Source organism: Vombatus ursinus, unplaced genomic scaffold (assembly GCF_900497805.2).
Source record: "Vombatus ursinus unplaced genomic scaffold, bare-nosed wombat genome assembly UNPS02004063.1, whole genome shotgun sequence".
NCBI lineage: Eukaryota > Metazoa > Chordata > Mammalia > Diprotodontia > Vombatidae > Vombatus > Vombatus ursinus.
Window position 1 is genome coordinate 376,092 of NW_020943841.1, and position 19,667 is coordinate 395,758.

At 44.6% G+C, this 19,667-nt stretch overlaps 1 protein-coding gene across 3 annotated transcripts in view; it reads left to right on the forward strand.

The window, feature by feature from the left end:
* ENOX2 (ecto-NOX disulfide-thiol exchanger 2) overlaps positions 1 to 19,667 on the forward strand; it is a 307,163-nt gene that overhangs the window by 152,049 nt on the left and 135,447 nt on the right. For 2 of the 3 annotated variants that reach the window (XM_027876196.1, XM_027876222.1), the window contains one exon: positions 18,880 to 19,026. The exons of the other annotated variant lie outside the window; for it this stretch is intronic. In XM_027876196.1, coding sequence (XP_027731997.1) covers positions 18,880 to 19,026 — 147 coding nt within the window. The remainder of the gene's footprint in view (positions 1 to 18,879; positions 19,027 to 19,667) is intronic. 3 annotated transcript variants of the gene reach the window in all.

Genomic DNA, 19,667 nt, shown 5'->3' on the forward strand with positions numbered 1-19,667 from the left:
TCAGCTGGGGGCTAACCTCATGGCTGCTGACTCCTTTGCACTTAACTGGACTGGTCCTTAGACAACAGATGCGTCAGAGTGGATGGTTATGCTCAGGCCTGGCTAACACTTGTGCTCTGCTGCCGTAACCTTGGACAGCCCAAAGTCACCAGCACCCCATGATGAGGCATCAGAAGAGCACGTTAGCCAAGGGACCTGAGGCATCCGTGTCGGTATCTCCATATCTCCTGCGAAGGTTGACCAGATGTGATGAACCATTTTCTGTATGCATTTAGGAGCCTGGAGCTCTGACTGTTCTTGTGATTCAAATGGTAACATCCATCTCTGATGAGAGTGGCTATTTTCGTTTCACATGGGAACTGAAGGTAGGGGCACTAGAATTTGGGAGCCATTCTTCCTGAATTGTAGTTGGGCAAGTCATAATCCCTTCTCTGGACCTCAGTTACCTCATCTGTAAAATGAGAGGGTCAGACTAGGTGACTGCAAAAGTCCTTTCCAGCTCTAAAAAAAAAAAATGGTTGAAGCCATAGCACAGGAATGATAGCATCTGCATTTTTGGCGCCAAAGGAATGTTGTTACTTTGGCCATCCCAGTTGTTTTGTGTGAGGTCCTTATAAAGCAGACTTTCTCACAGTGCTCTTAGCTCATAATTAGCCTCAAAAATGATTTGTTGAATGAATGAATGAAATGGGGGCTTCCTTAGCATTTTTCAGATGCTTTTCTGGTAAATAGGAACGAAAAACACATTAGTAAAAACAAAGTTTTGGTGTTTTTCTTTATAGTGCTGGGCCTATATAATTCTGTATGTCCCTGGTGACTGATTGGTTCCATCTTACTCAATTCTTTTGATGGGAAACAATCCTTCTCTTAGATTCCTATGAAGGCACTTCCCTGTGGGGGCAAGGAGAGGGCATGTGGCATCAGTATTTACTCATGTTGTCTCACATTTTCCCAAAGAAAATGGAGGATGCACAGCCTGACAAAGAATCTAACTGTTGCAAAACCTCATGAAAGTGTACTTTTAATTCTTGAAATTGAAACTTTGTTTGAGAATCAGGGATGGAAAGTTGTCATGACCATGCCTGAAATATAACTCTTTTTCTACTTCACTTTCTGTCTTTATCTATTGTAATTCTACTGGGCCTTCAAGACCAAGCTCTAAGGTGATTTCTGTGAAGCTTTTCTTAATTTCCTTCTCCACACTCCATAGCACTGTTTGTATTTCTCTTAGGTACTCTTTTTAGTATCACAGTTATTTGTGTAAATGCCTTATCTCCCCTGATAGACCTTAAAGGCCCAGAATCACAGAATTTCAGAGTTGGAAGAGAATTCAGAAACCATCCAGTTCAATTCATCTTACACTTATGAAACTGATTTTTTGAACCCAAATGCAAGACTTTTCATTTAATTTCATCTTATAGGTTCAGCCCAACATTCTTGCCTGTCAAGATCTTTGTATCATTCCGTGCATTAGATATCCCTCTCACCTTTGGGTCACCTGCAGATTTGATAAGCATGCTATCTATGACGCCTTTTACAAGTCATGATAAAATGTCAACTTGGGTAGCAATGAGTCAAGCACTTGTGTGGGAGTCCATGCACGCGAGATTGGCCTGGAGGAGCTGAGGATTTGGGAGGCTGTATTACCTTATGGCAGAACTATTTTTTCTCTCCTGGGGCTAATTGCCAAGCAAACACTGGGGATTTTTATGATGATCAATTGTTGAAAACCTAGTTACCAATGAGGTAAGGCCATGAGGAGAATATGGTGTAAATTTTAACCATGGAAATGAGGGGCTTGCTGCACTTAGGCAGTTCTGACTGTAAGGAATGTCAAACTACACCTCAGCATTGGATTATAGAAAGGCATTGAGAGTTACGGAACTATGATTAACTATAGAGTTCACAAAGGCCTTCTGATAGAATGGAAAAGACACCAAACTTGGAGATCAAAGACGCGTGTTGGATTCCTACCTCAGCTTCTTAACTCTGTTCCTTTGTGACCTTGGTCTCTGACTTAACCCCCTTCAACCTCAGCTTCCTCATCTGTGAAGCAAGGGGATTGGACTAGATCTCTGAGATAGGGCCCTATAAGGGGATTGGACTAGATCTCTGAGATGGGAACCTATCAGCCCTCGGTCCTCCAATTCCCAAATCCAAAGGCCTAGTGAAGAGGAAAAAGAGGAATGATCTAGTAGGAAACACATGCCAGATAGTAGAAAAATTTTCAAGGGCTACTTTCTGTGCTTTCTTTCTCCCATTTGAAGGACTGAAACTTGCCTACTGAAATAGCTTCCCTGCTCTAGGCCTTAATTTACCCATTTGTAGAAGGAATGGTTGGGGTAGATGATATCTAAGGTTTCTTCTAGGCCCTATGGTCAGTAATTCCATTGAAACAGATTCCCTTGCTTCCAACTCAAATTTCTGCTAGTTCTTGGGAGGTGAAATTTTCCTCTGGCCAGTCTCCTTAACAACCTTGCAAAGAAGACTGCTCATAACCCAGATGTTTTCTTCTCCATGAAGCCTCCTGGACCCCTCTAGTTGCTAATGCTCTGTCCCTACTTGGTTTATCTTGCATTTATTTATCTGTGTACATGTTGTATTTCCCCTCATAGAACGTAAGTTCCTCATGGCAGGGTTTTCATTTTTGTTTTTGCATTCCTCTTGCCTGGCACACAGTAGGCATTTAATAAATGTCTGTTGCCTTGGTCCCCACTGACACTGCCCCAGGCTGTTTTCTCTACCACCTCTGACTGAAGAGCTAGTTTGCAAAACACACCAGAGTGTGGCTACTTGGGGAGAGCAGCCTACTTGCTTTGGCTTTATGAAATCAATCAGCCTGAAGGAAAGACCTCATTACAGATGTGACAAGATAGACTCCAATTTCAATACCAGAGTAACTCTGTCTTCCCATGCTCCCAAATCCACAATTACATCTTTCAATAGATAGAGTCTCTCCAGGGTAGCTCCGGGCCCACTTTGGGGGCTAACATGAAACGGATAACCTAATGGTCAAGTGGCTAGTCCTCTGGCCTACTCTTCGTTTTCAGGTGGAAAATCAGGAAATAGAACTTGCTTCCTATGATATGGAAGCTGACCAAAGGAGGCTCTGATTCATTACCTTACCTCTGAGACCTGCCCAGGTCTTGCAGACAGACTTCCTTGCTGTAGCTTTACCCAGGGCACAGTGGTCAAAAACTCCTGCTTCTATTTCTCAGTCCTGCTGAGCAGTCCAGAGTTCAGCTGAAAGGAAATGTTACTTTAAAGTCACTTTAAAGTTGGTTTTTGCCTCCTAACTGGTAGGGGAGGGGCTAGAGGAAGGGAGAGAATTTGGAACTGAAAATTAAAAAAAAAGAATGTTAAAAATAAATGAATGATAGGATAAAAAAAATAAAGTTTGTTGTTTCAAGTTTGAGGAAGGTGACTTGGCCGTGGGGTCCAAGCTTGAGGTCCTCCAGGATGGAGAGCCTCAGATCTTTCTTCTCCCATGTAGCTGATTAGGTATATTTTGGTTTTTCTTCATGAAGCTCCAACCCCTTAACATATCTGATTGTGACCTTTCTCAACTAATACACTTTTTCCCAAAGCTCAGTCCCAAAGGGGAAAACCCTGAACACATTCCAAGTGTAGGAAACCAGGGAGAAATGAGCCTTCTTTTCTCTCTTCTTGCTCCTCCTGGAAATGACCAAATAACACAGTTCATAGCTGGAACTGAGCACTGATTAAAGCATTCCCAGGGAGTGATTCATCTGTAAGGAGGGAAAATTCATTTCTTTCATGTTTAGAAGTTCCTAGTGGTGACAAATAGGGTTTCTTAGCCCAAGTTTGGTACAGGCAAAAGGCAATTACTGACTCCTCCAAGTATTATGAATGATTTACCTTCAAGCCTGTGTAAAAAAAATTAGGGTGGGGGCCGCACTATAAAGAGTCCAAGGATGTCTGCCTGGTAGGAAAGGGACTATAGGCTACAAGTTCAAGGAACCTCCTCCATTTCTAAGCAGTTAACATCAGACAGGTGGGGCTGAGTGCCGGGATAGGCATTGTCAAGGGCCAAAAGGTAGCAGAAAGCCCTGTCCTCCAAGACTATAGGGGAGATCTGTCTTGGTTAAGGTCTTAAGTAGATCTTTGAGGTAACCATCAGCTCATTCACTGGGAGGGAAAAGGGTTGAGTTATACTTTGGCAGGAGGCCCGTGTGTGTGCTCATTTCCCCACTCCTCTCTCCATATTGAATGTTCAGAAACAACTGTGGCCATAGGATGGAGTGGACCTTGGGTGCAGCAGACTGTGCCCCTGTTTTCTGCCTCTTCTGCCCTTTTCTTGGTAATAGGGCTGTGTTCACACCCTTGGTGAGCTCCTATTAAACTGTGGCTTAGAGATTTATGAGTAGAAAGGACTTCAAGGATCTTCTAGTCCAGCTCTCTGTTTTGGGCCAAGAAAGACTAAGTCAGGGTCACGCAAGCCCTCTGACTCCGTATTCTGACTCTTTTCATTCCCCTGTACCATACTGCCTTCTGATACTTGATTTAATCTATACTTAGAACATCTACAGATTTAGGGCTGGAAGGGACCAGAGATCATAGAATTACAGAATTTTACAGTTGGAAAAGACCTCCAGGGACTCCTGAGCTAGACATACCCAGAAGGAATTGTTGCTATAACATCCTTGACAGCTGTGGCACCTAGAACTGAATAGTCCTGGTGATATTATCACCTTCTCATTCCTGTAAGCCACGTCTCTCTCAGTTCAGCACCAGATGACAGTAACTTTTTTGGCAGCCACATCACACTGCAGATGCCTATTGGATGTGTGGTTTTGCAGAAACTCCAGGTCTTTTTCAAATGTCTGGATAATGAAAGTATCTTATCAATACTGTGTCTCACCTCTCTCCCCACCATGCTTGGGTTCTATTTCCCAAACTGCTTATCCATCCCTCTATAGGGGATCTGGCACATATGTCTATTTGTAGTTTGTGTATAGATGGTGATCATGTAATCTAATCTCATCTTACAGAGGAAGAAAGTCAGGGGGTAGGGGGTGGGGAAGGAGGGACTGGCCCAAGGAAAACAAGCAAATGAGTGGTAGAGCCAGAATAGTTTTTGACATGAAATCCAGGCCTCTCCTCATTGTGAGAAACTTTATGTCGCCTAGCATCACAGTCTTCCCCAACATTTTGCCCTGGAGAGACTCAAATCTGCCCCCTAAACGCACCATCCTCCACTCTCTAATCACCCCTCCCCACCTGTGTTTGTCATACAAGCTTGAAGGTAAATCTTTCGAAAGGAATGCTCAGAGGAGTCAGTAATTGCCCTTTGCTTGTGATGAAAGAGGACTCTTTCTTGCCCTCTCATCCTTTTCCCTGCCTCATCTGTTGCCCTTGGACAGGTAGTCCTTTTAAATAAACTGGTCTTAGAGAATATTGAATGTAAATAATTGCCAGTGGGACTCCCGGGTTAGTCTTGAAGTTCACGAAGCCTTGGTCTTAAAGACATTTGAGCCTGTGTACATTCTGTTCGAGAATGACGACTGGTGTAACTCAACAGATTGAACTAACATTGATTAAGTACCTGCTGTGTGCAGAGCACTATAACATACTGGGGGAGATGTAAAGTTGGCCCAGTCCTTGCCCTCATAGAGAATACAATATCAACAGAGGTAACTGAAGAACCCACTAATCTCTGTTAAGTGTATTAGGGAGGTGCAGAAAAAAGTGATACATGAGGTTCAAGGGTAAGAAAAGGAAAGGTCATTACTGCCTGGAGGAGCAGGGAAGACTTTCTCCACTGCCTGTTCACTTATTCCTATATTTCTCAATGATTAACAAACTCATACAGGATCATACCTTCCCTCTCCCAGTAATTCTGAGCCTGTGGCTGTCATTACTGAAATTCCATTCTCCACTGCCTGCTCACTCATTCCTATCCCCCTCAACCTATGTCTCCCCAATCCCCTCCCCCCAACATCCCTCCCTAAAGCTACCACCCCTTCCATGGTGCTCTCTGGAATACCTGTTCCATAGGTAACAAGCTTGCTTTCACCTTAAATTTCTTTTTAATTCCCTTCCCTACCCCTTCCATCTAGTGGATCTCATTGAGACCCAGCTACCACCTGATGACACAGCTTCCCTGGCCTCTCTTTCCAGCACTGGTTGCACTTTTGGTTCCTGCCTCAACTCACTGTTTGAGACTGAAGGGGGGTTGGAATATTCTTTATTCTCTGCTGCCCATTCTGTGTTTTCCCCCCATCACTGTGTAACCTGTTCTCTTTTGAAGTTCATTCATCCATGTATACTACCCAGTCAAAATTCTGGTAGCTGTTGTCACTGACCTCCAGGGTGCTGCCCTTTTCCCCTAGTGAGTTCAATGCCCAACTCACAGTCTTTTTCTCTTCCTCAACTCCTATCCTCATACTGGGAGACTTCAACGTACATATTGATACTCCCTCAAACATCCTCCCCTTCCACTTCCTCAGTTTGCTCATTTCTCATGACCTCTTCCTCTGTCCCACCCCCCAAAAGATTCTCATACCCTCGATCTTACCATCACCTACACAAATCAGACACTTCCATGCTCATGAAGTTCCCTTATCTGATCACAATCTATTGTCATGTCACTTCTCCCTCTGCCCTGCAGCCTCAAACTCTGGTTCTTTGTTCTTTTCAGGATCTCTGGTCCATCAGCCTCTTAGTTTTTTCCCTTTAGGTCATCACCCCAGCACTGGTTATGGTCTCCTCCTATCCCCATCTTAACCCCTTGGTGAACTAGTTCAAGTACCCTGGCTTCTTCTCTTGAGGCCCTTACTCCCCTTATCTCACTGCAGAGATCCAGGCCTCTACCTTGCTTTATTCCTACTGTCTGTTGCCTTTGAGCTTGTGCACATGCTGCTGAACAAAGCTAGAGAAAATCATGAAACAGTGCTGCTGACCAGGTCCGCTGTAAACTTGTGTTGTTGTTATCATTGTTATTATTAATGATGATAATAGTTAGCATTTGTCCAGTGCTTTAAGGTTTGCCAAGCACTTTATAAATATTTCATTTGATCCTGACAACCATAGATACTATTAGTATGTCCATTTTACAGATGAGGTAAATGAGGCAGATAGGTCAAGTCACCTTATTATGATTGGTAAGAATTCAAGGAGAAAAAAGCCCTGGTGACTTATTGCAAGGGGCAAGTGTGGATTAATTAAGACCAGATCAATCTCATGGTCTTTTTTCATCGTGTTACTTACTAAGCTGGGTGACCAAAGGGCAGCCCCGGCATATTTTCTATCCCTGGACTCAGAACTTCAGGAAGGTATTTATGTAACCACGCTTTTCCTGAAATCTTTGTGGACAAGGTGGAGAAAGGCAGCCCAGTGATATACAGTAGACAGACCTACAGCTGGTGCAAAAACTCCCCCAAGAAGGTTGGTGAATGGGTTGACATCATCCTAGTCAGGGGTCTGTTCAGTGTTTTTTTATTAGTGACTTGATAAAGACATAGCTGGCCAGCTTATTAAATTTGCAGATGACACAAAACTGGGAGACTCAGCTTCTCTGGTGAGTGGCAAAATCAAGATTCAAGATGATCTTGATGGGCTAGGAGGAGGATGAGCAACTGAGACAAGCAAGAAGAAACTGAATAGGGGTAACTGGGGTGTAACTGGGGTAGTGTTTGGCACTTCTCCAAGTCCGGGATGGGAGAGAGTGAGAGACAGAAAACTGAAAGGTTGAGTGGTTTCAGCAGGCTGCAGTGAGGCCACCGTGGGCCATGGCTGCCCTCCAAAGTTTGGCATTGGGATCGGGGGACCCTCTACTTCTGCCATCTGTCCTCTCCCCGGGTTAGACCCCAGCTGGAGGATTGTGTGAAGTGCTGGCAATGAGAGTTCATTTACTTTTTTCAAAATAAAATCTTATTGAAAGCTTTTGTTTTTATCACCTATGTTCCTCGTTGGAGCCATCCTCTCTCCTTTTCCCAGAGTCATCAATATTATAACAAAAAATATAAAAAAGAGGCGGGGGGGGAAGGAATTCAGCAAAACCCATGAAGTTATCAAATGGATCTGACCTAAAGGTAGGGAAGCTTCGTCCTCAAGGTCATATGTGGCCCTCTCGGTCCTCAAGTGCGGCCCTTTGACTGAATCCAAACTTTATAAAACAAATTCCCTTAATAAAAGGATTTGTTCTGGAAAACTTGGACTCAGTCAAAAGGCCACACCCAAGGACCTAGAAGGCCACATGTGGTCCCGAGGCCACAGGTTCCCTACCCCTGGTCTGGCCAATGCAGTGCACCATACCTGTAGCCTCCCACTTCTGCAAAGAAGTCAGATGCGATGGATTCCATGTCTTAAAGGAGCAGCAAATAAAAGGGTGTCCAGATAAGGTTAACTAGGATCCGAAGGGTCTGGCAGTCATGAGGATTGGTTGAAGAAACTGGGCATATTTTAACCTGGAGATGTGAAATCTTGACTGGTGGTGATAGTGGTTGGAACCTGATGTCTTCCTTTAAATATTGGCAGCTCTCTCACAGAACGGAAGTAAAGTCACATTGCTCCCACCCCCAATTCGTGCCATTAAAGTAGAAACTCCTCCAGGGCAGGACTGTGTCATTGTTTTTATCATTGTATCTCCGGGATAAGAACACAGGAGCTTATGCGTAGCAGGCACAATTGCAGAGCTAGAACTGGAGGGGACCATCATTTAGATCGTCAAGGCCAGCCCTCCTTATACTGAGAAATCTTGATGATTCTGATCTCTGTGAATTTGGGCCCAGGGTGTCTCTTCAGCCTTCCACCTTCTCCTCCTCCTCTCCTCGTCCCCTCCTCTCTCCTTTTTTGCCCCCTTACTCTCCCTTCTGCTTTGTTTCTGCCTTAACCTCTTCCCTCTTCACTGGGGCCTATAACCATAACCATTTGTTTTTGAAGATGCCCTGCTTCCCTCCCACTGTGGAAACAGATGAAATTACTTCTGCCTCAATAGTCTTCAAAATGCTTTTTTCTTCAGGTAAATTGGGGAGACATCTTGCCCCACCAATCTCAGAGGGTTGTTGTCAGGACAAGTCAATCAGTAAACATGTATTTAGCACCTACTATGCGTCACGCACTGGTGGTGCATGGGAAAGAGTATAGTACTTGGAGTCATTTCTCTCTGCCTCGGTTTCCTTATCTGTACAATAAAAAGATTGGACTAAATTATTGCTAATAATAATTAGCAATAATTAGCAATAACAGTTCCAGATCTGTTCTAAATCTAAGACAGGTTCAAAGTCTCTCTCCCCTCCTCCTCATCTGTAAAATGAGAGGTTTGGCCTTGATGACCCCTAAGGGCCCTTCCAGCTCCCTATCTATGATCCTGTAAACTCAGCTTGATGAATTGACGCAGGGAGAGAAGTTTTAGCTCAATGTAAGAAATCTTTTTGTAGTAATCAGAGCTGCCAGTGATGGAAAAGGCTGCCCGCTAACTAGTGAGTGTCTTAAAATGAGAGGTGTTATGATGACCAAGACAGGAACAACAACAGCAGCACCAAAAACTGAGCCCGGTCTAATTAGAATGCCAAGCTTGGCCTCAGAGAAGAGATGGCTCCCTCCTTTCTGTGCAGAGGTGGGAGGCTATGGGTGTGGAACACTGCATACACTGTCAGATACTGTTCATGTGTTGGTTGGTGTTGCTGACCCCTTTTCTTTTTTTTTTATCCTTTGTCAGAAGGTGTTGCCTGCTGGATAGGAGAAGGGGGAAGAATTGATTGGGAAATAAAGGGGAGAGAAAACAAAAGCTATCAATAAAACTTTAAAAAGTAGAATTCTTGGAGCAGAAGCTAAATGATGACCTATCTGTCTACTCTGGGATACAGACTAACCAAGACTAGCTGACCTTTAAGGTTAAGCCCTTTGACTTCTTGAGGCTTTAGATTTCTAGCATGTAAAATCTTGAGGGGCTGGAAATCATTTGTCTAATGGCATTGAGGAAAGGAGAGTGCTAGCTTTGAACACAGGAGAACTAGACTTGAAACCCCACTCTGCTTTTTACTGTCTTAGGCAAGTCACTTTTCCTCCCTCAGCCTTAGTTTCCCCCATCTGTAAAACTTGGACCCCTTAGGCAGTCAGTCTGCTGAAGCCCATGGATGAGCCTTTTCTCAGAAGTAGTTTTTGAAATACCTAAAATAAAATCTGTAGTATTCCAAAGGAAGAAATCCTTTTGAAAGACAGTGATCAAAATATTTTTAAAAACCATTCACAGACTCCAGGTTAAGAGCCTGTGCTAGATGATCTCTGAAGCCCCTTCCACCTAAATATAATGCTCCTATGTACGGTCCTTTTGACGCAATCAGAATAATAGTGCAGTGTTGTATTTTCTCCTATCTGTGTTAAAGGCCTCCTCTAAATCTGGGTTTGAGGGATTCTTTGATGAGTAGAGACAGGGAGGGAATAACTGTAGTTGATTTTTCTTATAGCTATGTGATCATGGGCAAGTCCCTTAACAAACTCTCAGAGCCTCAGTTTTCTTCTTTATAAAATGGGATGGTGCCCCATTCACTGCCAGACCAGCTCATAAGGTTACTGTGAAGAAGTTTGCTTTAGCAAACTATTGAGTTCTATGCAATAGTGGTTGGTATCATTATTGTTAAAATGACAGTAGCTCTCATGTGGCAGCATTTGTTAGCCAGAACGTGAGTCAATGTGAAGTAAAAACACACAGACCCTGCTATAGGAACCCAAGGAAACCCATTGATTTCTTGACTTATTTAGCATTTGTCAGTCTTAGGAGATGCCTGGAGCACTCTGGTCAGATCCGTTCAGAAGGACTGGTATCAGGACAGTTTTCTTCTTTCTGTGCCACATGTGGGTGAGGTATATGGACTCGATCTGTTGACCGTATTAGGTTTGGGGTGTTAGATGAATTTCTTGGTATTGTGTCAGCTGAGTCAGTCAGCCCACACGTATTTATTTATTAAGTTTTTACCTCTTAGCTTAGAGTGTGACGTCTCTGCTATCAATTAAGTAGGAGACCTCATTGGGTCTCAGTTTCCTCTTCAGTAAAATGAGAGGGTTGGGCAAGATGACCTCTCAAGGTCCCTTCTAGCTCTAAATCTTGGGGAGTTCTCTATTGTCTGGAGTCCTCAGGGAGACAGGCCCAGTGGCATCTCTCCTCATTAGCAGGATTGTTTTTTTTATACCCGGCCCCTATAGCAGTACAGATACATTCATCGATTCATCAACCATTTCTGAAGTGCCTCCTATACCCAAAGCCCTGTGTTAGGACAGTCCCTGATCAAGATACAGAAAGAAGGCCCATTCTCTGCCCTTCTGAAGCTCACAATCTACCATTGGAAGTGGGGGAGGGGAGGTGGGAGGGATGAGCAATTTCTAACACAAATGGGCACTGCTCAGTACACACCCACACCACCAGTGGCTCTGGGAGGTCAGTGATGTAGATCCCTTCAGCAGTACAGAAGTCTACCCATCTCTGCCTGTCTATCCTCCACATCCTCCCCTGAATTGCCCCTTTTGAATGAAAGCTCCTTGAAGGCAGAGACTGTTTTTAGCTCTCTTTTTGTCCCCAGTGCTTAGCACAGTGCCTGGCCTGCAGGAAGGTCTTCACCAATGCTTGTTGACTGAGTTAGTCACAGGGAGTCCACCCAATGAGGTAGGTGCGTTCCTTGCCTTCTCCTGACATCTCTTGGATACCAAGGGAATAAATTGGCTGTCCACCTGTCATCCCTGTGGGGAGAAATGGACAGAGCCACATGATAAATATTAGATCATGATTACAATGCAGAATAAATTGTCGGAAGAAGAGAAGGGATGTGTAAGGTGCTGTCTGAGGCTAGGGAAGGAAAGCCCATTTCTAACTCAGGGGATCAGGGAAGACTTCCTAGAAGAAAGGACATTCAAACTGGGCCTTGGAAGGTCAGTAGGTTTTCAAGAGTTAGAGATGACAGGCAGCTAGGTGGTACAGTGGATAGAACACTGGACCTGAAGTCAGGAGGACCTGAGTTCAAATCTGGCTTCAGACACTTATTAGCTGTATGACCTTGGGCAAGTCACTTAACCCTGATTGCCAGAGAGAGAGAGAGAGAGAGAGAGACAGAGAGAGAGAGAGAGATGGAAGATTCAAACACTCCAGGCACAGAAAACAGCAGGAGGAAAAGCCTGAAGAGAGGAGAGCAGGGGGTACGTAGCAGGGCTGGCAGGTGACCCAGTTTGGCCAGAGAATGGCACCAATGGAGGGGAGTGGTATGAAATAATCTTGGAAAGGCAGGGAAGGAAGTGCTAGCTTGTTGAGAGCTTTGAATGCCAATTCAAGGCTAACAAGACTTGATCCCCACCCCCCACCCCCGATGAATTTAAATAGAATAGCATGACTATATCCATGTTGATCTGTGGAATGTATTTGAAATCTCAGTGAGGCTCTGTGCCAACCCAGACCAGTGCAGCAATGTGACAGCTAAAATACATATTAGACCATTTCTAATTTTCTAAAGGCCAGTGCAGTTGCAGCAACATCTTGATAAATTAGGGCCATCAATTAGTCAGGTGGCTTTTTTATTCTGAACTCTCCTTTTAGGCAAAAAAAGTCAAATTTCAACCATACAAGGCCATGGAAGGAACAGAGAAACAGCTCAGCAACTCCCCAGGGGGTCATCGGGGCGGAGAGCAGTCAGCCACCTCTTCTGTTCCTTATAAATCCATAGTCCTCCACAAGCACGTAGCCAGAGGGGATGATCAGTTACCCACCTTGGGGACACAGCTTCCTATGGTGAAACACGACTCATGGAAGCATTCAAGGGGACCAAACGGCCCACGGCCGACCGGGCCCTTTCAGGAATCAGAGTCTGGATGAACACCTAGGTCCCCGGGGTTGAGATGGAAATGAGGACTAAGGTGCACAGAGCAGGAATGTCATCAAATCAGAGGCCTAGGAAATCATCTTAGCCAGCCCCCTCATTATACACGTGGCAAAACTAACCAAGGCCCACACAGGGGATGTGACTTGATCAATCAAGGTTGTATGGCTAGTAATAATGACTATTGGTGGCACAGTAGATAGAAGACTGGGCCTGGAGTCAGGAAGACCTGAGTTCAAATCCAACCTCTGACATGTCAGTTCCATAAACCTTTATTAAGCACCTACTGTGTGCTAGGCACTGCGCTAAGCGCTGTGTAACTCTGGGCAAATCACTTAATTGATGTCAGCCTCAGTTTCCTCATCTGTAAAATGAGGATAATAATGGCATCTACTTCCTAGGGTTTGTTGAGAGGCTTGAATCGGCACAGGGTTGTTGTAAAGGATTGAATGAGATAATAATTATAAAGTGCTTAGCATAATGCTTGGCACATAGGAGATACTATATAAATATTAGCTATTTATTATTAATTTTAAGAGCTGGCATATAGCACTTTGAAGTTTGTGAATGGCTAAACAGCCTCTTATTTATTTTGAGCCTCGCAACAACCTTGTGAAGTAAGTGTTACAGGGATTATGATCCCCAGTTTATAGGCAAACTGAGGCTAAGTGACTTGTCTGTGGTCAGACAACTTGTAAGTGGCTGAGGTAGGGTTTGAACCCAGGTCTTCTGACTCCAAGGCCCATACTGTAGAGTCCTCTGAATGGAAAGGAGATCAGGGAAGACCTTCTCAAAGAAGGGGGCTTGGAATCCTTCTCCCTCCTTGGACCAATAGAATTCATTGTGGTCATAGATCTGCAGATGTGTTTCTCCTCTCCCCTTCCCCACCTCAGCCCCATCTCACAACCTTGGGGAGGCCATGAACTTGGACACAAGTCCAAGGACTGCCTGCAGCCATCCAGACCAGACAAAGATTCGAATTCTGTTCATTAATGAATTCTTGTTGAGTGATTGATCAGACTGGTTTTAACTATGGCTGAAAGTAGCTCAGCAAATGAGATAATAATTGTAAAGCACTTAGCACAGTGCCTGGCACATTTTTTTTTTATAATTTTCTACTCTTTGTTTTTGTTTTGTTTTTTGGTTGGGCACACATTTGTTATTGTGCAGCTGTTTCAGCCATGACCAACTCTTTGTGACCCCCTTTGGGGTTTTCTTGGCAAACATACTGGAGTGGTTTGCCATTTCCTTCTCTAGCCTGGCACATAGTAGGTGCTTAATAAATGTTTATTTCCTTCCTATATGTTTTGTTTCTTGGTTTATAACTGCCACAAAAAGGCTATTCCTCCAAATATTCCCTACTTAATATACAGTAACCAGTGATTGGCTAGGAAGTGAGTTACCCAGAATTCTCAGTATCTCAAACATTTCAAATCAAGAGAAATTTGCTTTATTGTATCCTAGTAGCCAAGCAGAGAAGCAGCAAGCGAGGCAGGTTATCTCAAGGCATACTGCTCTACTTACTTTTTGAGTTCTTTGCCTTGTATTCTTCTTTATGATTCCCTTGAGTTAGAAACAACACAAAGGAAAAGAAATGGATAAAGAGGAAGTCTGTATATTCTATGTTCCAACAGCTTGTCCAGTAATAGGTAAGTTTGCTTTATTCTCCCTGGAAGTTCATTGGGGGCTCAGTGTAAGAAGCCACTGGCTACAGGCGGGGGGCGGGGGGTGTCTTAGAGCTAAGACTGGAATCCCAGTCTTCTGACCCTAAGTCTGATGCTCTCGACCGTACTTCCTTACTTGCCCCCCAAATCAAAAGCTTCGTAGAAGAGCTACATTTTGATTTTGAGGCTGTAGAAAGCCAGGAGAAGAGAGGGAAAGGAGATAGGTTCATCTAATTTTGGGGGTTGAGGATTATGGAGGGCGAAGGGAAAGGAGAGAGATTCTTCTCATCGTTGGGGTTGGGGTAATGGGAAGGGGGGGCAGGTGTTTGACTGGTTTCAGTGAAGACTGGGAATGGGGGTAGTTTGAAAAATGCAGGGAGTTGTGCAGTATTACAGTTTGTAGCGAAATGAAGGTGTGGTTTAAAGCCTCCCTAGGAGTTTAGATGGAAACTCATGTAACAATTAGTAACATATTAAGAGCCATTTAAAATGGAGGAAAAACCTGGGAGTGTGTTTCCAGCTGAGGAAACCCAGTAAGAAGTGACAATTCAAAGAAGCGGAGAACGTTCCCCAGGGGGTTGAAATCAATCTAAGAAGGTGACTTCCAAGTAGAGTTTCAGTAGGAAGTGGGCTCCTTGAGGAGAGGGCCTATTTGTTGTTGGATTTTTTTGGTTGGTTAGTTGGTTGATTTTAACTTGCTGTATGTGGACTCTGAATTCTCACGGCCTGCCCGACAACAAGTGATTAATAAAAGTTTACCTGTCAAATTGTTGAATGGGACCATTTTCCGAATGACAGGGTCTGGATATGTGGCTTGTGACCATTCGTAGGCATGTCTGTAAGTCTCAGTGACCACACATTTGTTCAACAAACATTTACTTGGTGCCAGCTAGAGGCAGCTGAATAATGCCCAGAGGAGCATTTTGGCTTTGATTGAGGAAGCTCTGAGTTCAAGCCTAGCCTCGGACACTTTTTAGCTCTGTGACCCTCAGCAAGTCACTTAACCTCTATCTGCCTTAATTTCCTCATCTGTAAAATGGGGTGGGGGGAGGGGGAGGTTAATTATAGTACCTACCTCCCAGGGTTGTGAGACTGAAATGAAAAAATTATAAAGTACTTAGCCCAGTGCTTGGCACATAGTAGGTACTTAAGAAATGTTTATTCCTTCTCTCGCTGTGTGCCATGCACAGTGTAAGGTGCTGGGTTTATAAGAAAAGTGAAAAAGTCCCCACCCTAAGGAGAGCCTGAGCAGGCAAACAGCCTCACTTTCCTCCTCTCCGAGTCTGTAAATCTAGGATACAACAAGTGCTCTGATTGCTCTGATGCAAAGCATTGATGCAAGAAGTTAGAACTTTTACACCCAGGTGGTTACCTTAGTGCTAGAGCAGTGTTTGATTCTGGAGACTTTGTGTCTCTGCTAGCTGGGTTTTTGTTTGTGTTTAGCATCATTGGCCACCAGCTAGCAAGAGAGTTTGCCTTCTCATATCTAGTTAGGAGAGAAGTTGAATGGAAGGCTATTTCTATTAAGCTTTTCCTGATGCACACACACACACACACACACACACACACTTACACATACACACACATACACACACATACACACCAATCAGTCAACTAGCATTTATTAATAAATGCCTGCTATGTGCCAGGCATTGTGATCAACCAGAAATGATCTCCCCCTCTTTGAATTTCTAATGGCCTTTTGTTTGCATTTCTCCTGTTCATTCAAACGGTGACTTAGATTCAGGAAACCTGGGTCCAAATCCGGGCTGCAACAGTGCTTTCGTCTTTGCTTGTGTTAGCTCTCTCACAAAGTTATGGTGAGCAAAGTGCTTGGGAGAAATGTGCTTCATGGGCAGCTGGGTGGCACAGTGGATAGAGAATCAGCCCTGGAGTTAGGAAGACCTAAGTTGAAATGTAGCCTCAGATGCTTACTATCTGTTTGACCTTGACCTTGGACAAGTAACTTATAAAAAGAAAGAAATGTGCTTAATAAAGTAGGCAGCAGGTTTATCTGAGGCAAGTGGTGTGGGGGATAGTGCCCAGAGTCAGGAAGATAGTCTTGGCCACTTTACTAGCCATGAGACCATGAACAAGTCATGTAGCATCTCTTCAGGACTCATGAAAAGTAGTGTGGGACCATGGACAGGGGGCTGAAGTTAGTTCAGGAAGATCTGGGTCTGATCCCACCTCTGATGCTTGGTGACTTTGTGACCCTTGGGCAAGTCCCATAAGCCCATAAGGAAGCTAATTTCCTCAGCTGTAGAATGGGGATGATACCTGTGATCCTTGCCTCCCAACATTTTGTGAGCCTCCTCTGTCTGCCACCGTCCCTGACATCTGGAAATGTTTGTTGAGTTCAGTCGATAGGGTTAAGATGCAACAACAATTGATTTCTACCAGACAGAGTGACCAGTTTCCATCTTTCACTTGGTTCTTCAGTTGGTACAAGGGGAAAGTATTTGACAAATGCCAGAAGGCTTTTTTCATGGAGCTTGTTCCAAGCTGAATCTGAGGACTGGAGAAATAGTACATGTTCCCTGGACAGAGAGGATCAGCATGGGGATATGTTTTCATTAAAAGGAAACTGCAAAGAAATTTTATTAGAAACTCAATATTCGGCCTCCAAGAACTCAGCCGGCTTTTAGTTGCCTGAATCCCAAGGTTCGTTTTGGCTTTTCCCGACGTGGCCTTAAAGAATAGGGATGAAGAGGGACAGCAAGGTATGAGGACAGTTGTGGGTTAACAAATGAGTCACATTGGGCCAACTGATTTCCTTTCTGCTTGGATTAGCAAACTAGTAGATAAAAGGCTTATAGGAGGTGAACTGTCTTTGGACTGTTGCAAAGCTTTTGAGTCTGTGTTTTATGAAGTTTTAATTGAAAAACTTAAAATTCCAGGTGCTCCTTCTGATGGCAGTGGGGGATGGGGAGAAAAGAGGTAGAAAAGAAAAAGGGACTTCTGGGATATCAGGTGTCCATCTCAAATGCATCTTATGTAGTCCTGGTTTAAAAAAAAAAAGAGCTCATACTTATGCAGTCTTATAGAGAGAGAATGTGAGGCATCCAAAGATGAAGGGATTCATGCTTCTAGTATTGTTTGAAGACTTGGAATTTTAAAACTTCTCAAAGCTAGTCCAGAGCTCCTAGCAACCCAGCTCCTGAATGAGGTACCCTTGAATTAGCCACCATTCTTCTTTGGAGAACACCTTTGTATGAGGTAGAGTGCAGATGCTACTATCCACATTCAACAAAGAAGTAAACCGAGGCCCGGAAAAGGGAAGTAATTTGCCCAAGGCTACGCACCGAGGCAAAGAATTAGAGCATCTCCAAAGTTGGAAAGGACCACAGAAGTCATCTAGGCTAAGCCATTCCTGAATGAGAAATACCTTCTCCGACACTGCTGCCAAATGACCATCCAGCATCCACTCGAAGACCTCCACTGATGCAGAGCTCTCTACTGGTTTGGGCAGCCCATTCCACTTTAGGGACAGCTGTTATTGTTAAGAGGTTCTTGCTTATATCCTGCTGAAATAGACTTCCTTGTAACTTTCACTTATTGCTCCCAGTTCTGTGCTTTGGGGCCAACCAACACAAAGCTAATCCTTCTTTCCCATGAGGCCTCTTAAGATCCTTGAAGCCACCTAGCATGTCTCCCTGCCACCCCACCTCCCAATCAGTTGTTACTTCCATATCTGTTACATTCTGCCCACTCCCATCACTACCACCCTATTTCCTTGCCTCATCATCCCTTGCCTAGACCACTGAAGTAGCCACCTAATCGCTCCCTCTGCTTCTGCTCTCTCCTCCCTCCAGTTCATCCTCTACACAGGTCTGCCCATTCACTCCCCTGCTCAGAAAGCAGGAGTGGCTCCCTATTATTTCTAGGGTGAAATGCACATGGCTTACCTTATACAATCTGGTTGCAAATTCCCTTTCCATGTATTTCCCCTTCCTTCCCTCCATGCCAGTTTCTCTTCTTCAGGTGAAACATCCTCAGTTCCTTCAAGCAATCCTTCCTTGCATGGCCTAGTCTCCACTCCTCTTAAGACGTGTTCTTTCAGAGCCGGGACTCAAGTCTAGGTTTCCTGACTTTCAGGCCAGGGTTCTTATCCTTGTGCCCCATTACCTTTGGAAGGCAACTGATGATGACCGAGGCCAAAGATTGAGGAGACGGAATCCCAAGGATGTATGCCTGGTATACTGAGAAAGGGGACCTACCCCAGGCTTGTGATGTCACAGAGGCCAGCATGTCTTAAGTGTCCCTGAGCATCCCTTTCTCAGGCTTGACCCCTCCTCCCCCCACCTGCTGTGTAGCCCCCTTGGTGGGGGTCCAAGTCTGGCACCCTTAACATCGTCTCTAGCAGGGCTTTGTTTTTCCCTCCTCTTTAGGACTGAACCAGCTGCCTTTTGACCCATCCATCAGCCACGAGCCACTGCACTTTTGCAGCTCCACTGACAGTCCATTGCTGTCAGAAGGTCAGGTTGAGAATGAAGATGAGACGAGCAAGAAACGAAAACGAACGAGTGAGAGCACAGGTGAGTGAGGTAGAAGCGTGCCACCTTGTGTGCCATTACTGTCTTGTCATGCCAACCCTAACTAGCTGCATAGTGTTTGCACACACTGAGCGTCTTATCCGGTCCAGCGTGTGGCCCCAGGAGAGAGAGTGCAAATAAGATGACCTGCGCCCCCCATTTTCCAGATATGGAGCAACCTGGAGTAGTAGAAAGAATAATGGCTTCCAAGTCACAGGATTCGAATTCTAGATTTGAATCCCTGCTCTGCTACTTCCTGACAAGGTGACCGTGGCACTCAGTCTCCCTGAGCTTCAATTCTCTTCTCTGTAAAATGAGGACATTGGACTAGATTGACCTTTAAGGTCTTCAGTGCCAGAGCCCAACAAGAACTCAGGGCTCCTGCCTCAAGATCCCGTCTTTCCATTCCACCAAACTCCCTGTGATGGTGGGACAGCTTCGCTTAGGATGTTTCTGCCTGCAGGACCAAAGGAAGAATCATAGGCTCACAGATCTAGGCCGAGGAGGGGTCTTGTGGGTCACTGAGCCCAAGCCCTTCATTTTACAGAAGAGAAAACTGAGAGCCAGAGCAGTAAAATGATTTGCCCAGTGCCCCACAGGGGTCCCACTGACCTGGGAATAGAACTGAGGGCCGTTGGCTCTAA